This window comes from Carcharodon carcharias, chromosome 40, assembly GCF_017639515.1.
Source record: "Carcharodon carcharias isolate sCarCar2 chromosome 40, sCarCar2.pri, whole genome shotgun sequence".
NCBI lineage: Eukaryota > Metazoa > Chordata > Chondrichthyes > Lamniformes > Lamnidae > Carcharodon > Carcharodon carcharias.
In genome coordinates this window covers 642,688-645,804 of record NC_054506.1, presented here as the reverse complement: position 1 = coordinate 645,804, position 3,117 = coordinate 642,688, and the positions used below count along the sequence as shown (strand labels likewise).

At 63.9% G+C, this 3,117-nt stretch overlaps 1 protein-coding gene across 1 annotated transcript in view; it reads right to left on the bottom strand.

The window, feature by feature from the left end:
- Positions 1-3,117, bottom strand: part of LOC121273143 (rootletin-like) — a 144,757-nt gene that overhangs the window by 139,242 nt on the left and 2,398 nt on the right. Inside the window, exons 2-3 of the mRNA XM_041180103.1 lie at positions 2,206-2,347; positions 340-534 (exon numbers count right to left, since the gene is read on the bottom strand). Coding sequence (XP_041036037.1) covers positions 340-534; positions 2,206-2,340 — 330 coding nt within the window. The 5' untranslated portion in view covers positions 2,341-2,347. The remainder of the gene's footprint in view (positions 1-339; positions 535-2,205; positions 2,348-3,117) is intronic.

Sequence of the window (3,117 nt, the reverse complement as noted above, 5' to 3'; positions counted from 1 at the left end):
CCCCCTCCCACTCTCCCTCCCCCTCCCACTCTCCCTCTCCCTCCCACTCTCCCTCGTCCCTCCCACTCTCCCTCTCCCTCCCACACTCCCTCTCCCCTCCCACTCTCCCTCCCCCTCCCACTCTCCCTCTCCCCTCCCACTCTCCCTCTTCCTCCCACTCTCCCTCTCCCTCCCACTCTCCCTCTCCCTCCCACTCTCCCTCTTCCTCCCACTCTCCCTCCCCCTCCCACTCTCCCTCTTCCTCCCACTCTCCCACCCCCTCTCTCTCCCTCCCTCTCCCCCTCTCCCACTCCCTCTCTCCCCACTCTCCCTCCCTCCCTCTCTCCCTCGCTCTCCTACCTTGCCCTGTAGTTTCTGGACCAGCAACGCTTGCCTCTGTTGCCCCTCCTGGTAGGTTTGAAGCTTCCTCTTGTAGGCGATCTGCTCCTCCTCCAGCTGCCGTCTCAGACCCGCATTGACCCGCGCCGCTTCAGACCCCTCGGGGCTGCCGGACACCACCTCATCACCCTCCTCCTTCATCAGAGACTGTTCCAGCTGGAGGGAGGGAGCGAGGGAGGGACAGAGGGAGAGGGGGAGGGAGGGAGAGAGGGAAGGAGAGAGAGGGAGAGAGAGAGGGAGAGAGGGAGGGAAGGAGAGAGAGAGAGGGAGGGAGGGAGGGAGGGAGAGGGAGAGAGAGGGAGGGAGGGAGAGGAAGGGAGAGGGAGAGAGGGAGAGAGGGAGGGAGGGAGCGAGGGAGGGAGAGAGGGAGGGAGAGGGAGAGAGAGAGAGGGAGAGAGGGAGGGAGGGAGAGGGAGAGAGAGAGGGAGGGAGAGGGGGAGGGTGGGAAGGAGGGAGAGAGAGAGGGAGGGAGAGGGGGAGGGAGGAAGGGAGAGGGAGAGATACCGCGCGAGGGAGGGAGGGAGAGGGAGAGAGAGAGGGAGGGAGGGAGAGGGAGAGATACCGCGCGAGGGAGGGCGGGAGAGGGAGAGAGGGGGAGGGAGAGAGGGAGAGAGAAAGGGGGGAGAGAGGGAGGGAGAGAGGGAGGGTGGGACAGAGAGAGAGTGAGAGGGAGAAAGGGAGAGAGAGGGGGAGAGAGGGAGGGAGGGAGAGAGGGAGGGAGGGTGGGAGAGAGAGAGAGGGAGGGAGAGAGAGAGGGAGGGAGGGAGAGGGGGAGGGAGGGAGAGAGGGGGAGGGAGAGAGGGAGGGAGAGGGAGAGAGAGAGAGAGGGAGGGAGAGAGAGAGGGAGGGAGGGAGAGGGGGAGGGAGGGAGAGGGGAGAGGAAGGAGAGAGAGGGAGAGAGAGTGAGGGGAGGGAGAGAGAGACAGAGGGAGGGAGGAGAGAGAGAGAGACGGAGAGAGAGAGGGGGAGGGAGAGAGGGAGGGAGGGGGAGGGGAGAGGGAGAGGGGGAGGGAGAGAGAGACAGAGGGAGGGAGGGAGAGAAGGAGAGAGAGAGAGGGAGGGGGAGAGAGGGGAGGGAGGGAGGGAGAGAGGGAGGGAGGGAGAGAGAGGGAAGGAGGGAGGGTGAGGATGAGGGAGAGAGGGAGAGAGAGAGAGGGAGAGGGAGAGAGGGGGAGGGAGAGAGAGAGAGGGAGGGAGGGAGAGGGAGAGAGGGAGAGAGAGGGAGAGGGGAAGGGGGAGTGAGGGAGAGAGAGGGGGAAGGGAGTAGTGAGGGAGAGAGAGGGAGAAGGGGGAGTGAGGGAGAGAGAGGGGGAAGGGGGGAGTGAGTGAGAGAGAGGGGGAAGGGGTAGTGATGGAGAGAGAGGGGGAAGTGGGTGGTGAGGGTGAGAGAGAGGGGAAAGGGGTAGTGAGGGAGAGAGGGCAGAGTGCTGATTAGTGGAAGCTTCATTAGGCATTAGACAGACGTGAGACTCTCATACCCTCATCCCTCACTCCGAGTCACCCTCCTTCTCTTACTCGCACCCCATCTCTCACTCCCTCCCTCCCACCCTCGCTCTCTCTCCCTCCGCCCGCCCCACCTCGCTCACCCTCCTTATTTTGGCTCTGGGGCCCTCACTTGTTCCCTCTGCTTCCCTCCCTCCCTCCGTCTTTCCCTCCCTCCGACCCTCGCTCGCCCTCCCCGAGAAACCCCCACCCCCACCCTCACACCCACCCCCTCCCTTGCCCCCACACCCCACCACCACCCTCACCCCCAACCCAACACCCACCCCCAACCCCACACTCAACCCCCACCCCAACCCCCTCCTCCGCCCTCACCCTCACCCTCACCCTCTCACAGACAGCGCTGTACTTTATCGCCAGCTCATCCCTCTCGGCCTTGGTCAGCGCCAAGTGGTCCTCCACCCTGGCTAACTCGCGTTCGAGGACACCCACCTCCTCCCTCAGGGGGTCGGGGTTTGCCATCTTGGGCCTGCGGGGTTGAGGGAGGGACGGAGCGGGTTAGAACCAGGCCTAGTCAACCATCTGACCTTAACCCAACGCACCCACTCCCTCCCCAACCAACCAACCAACCACCCACCGCCCCCTCCCCCATCAAACCCTGACCCCTGACCCCAGAAAGGCCAACTCAACCAACCAACCAACCACCGCCCATCGTCACCGGCCCCTCCCCCATCAAACCCTGACCACTGACCCCAGAAAGGCCAACTCAACCAACCAACCACTCACCGCCCCTCCCCCATCAAACCCAGCCCCCTCACCCCAGAAAGGTCAACTCAACCAACCAAGCAACAAACCACTCACCGCCCATCGTCACCGCCCCCTCCCCCATCAAACCCTGCCCCCTCACTCCAGAAAGGTCAACTCAACCAACCAACCAACCAACCACTCACCGCCCATCGTCACCGCCCCCTCACCCATCAAACCCTGACCCCTGACCCTAGAAAGGCCAACTCAACCAACCAACTGACCAACCACCGCCCATCGTCACCGCCCCCTCCCCCATCAAACCCTGACCCCTCACCCCAGAAAGGGCAACTGAACCAACCAACCAACCAACCACTCACCGCCCATCGTCACCGCCCCCTCCCCCATCAAACCCTGCCCCCTCACCCCAGAAAGGTCAATTCAACCAACCAACTACCACCGCCCCTCCCCCATCAAACCCTGACCCCTGACCCTAGAAAGGCCAACTCAACCAACCAACCGACCAACCACCGCCTATCGTCACCACCCCCTCCC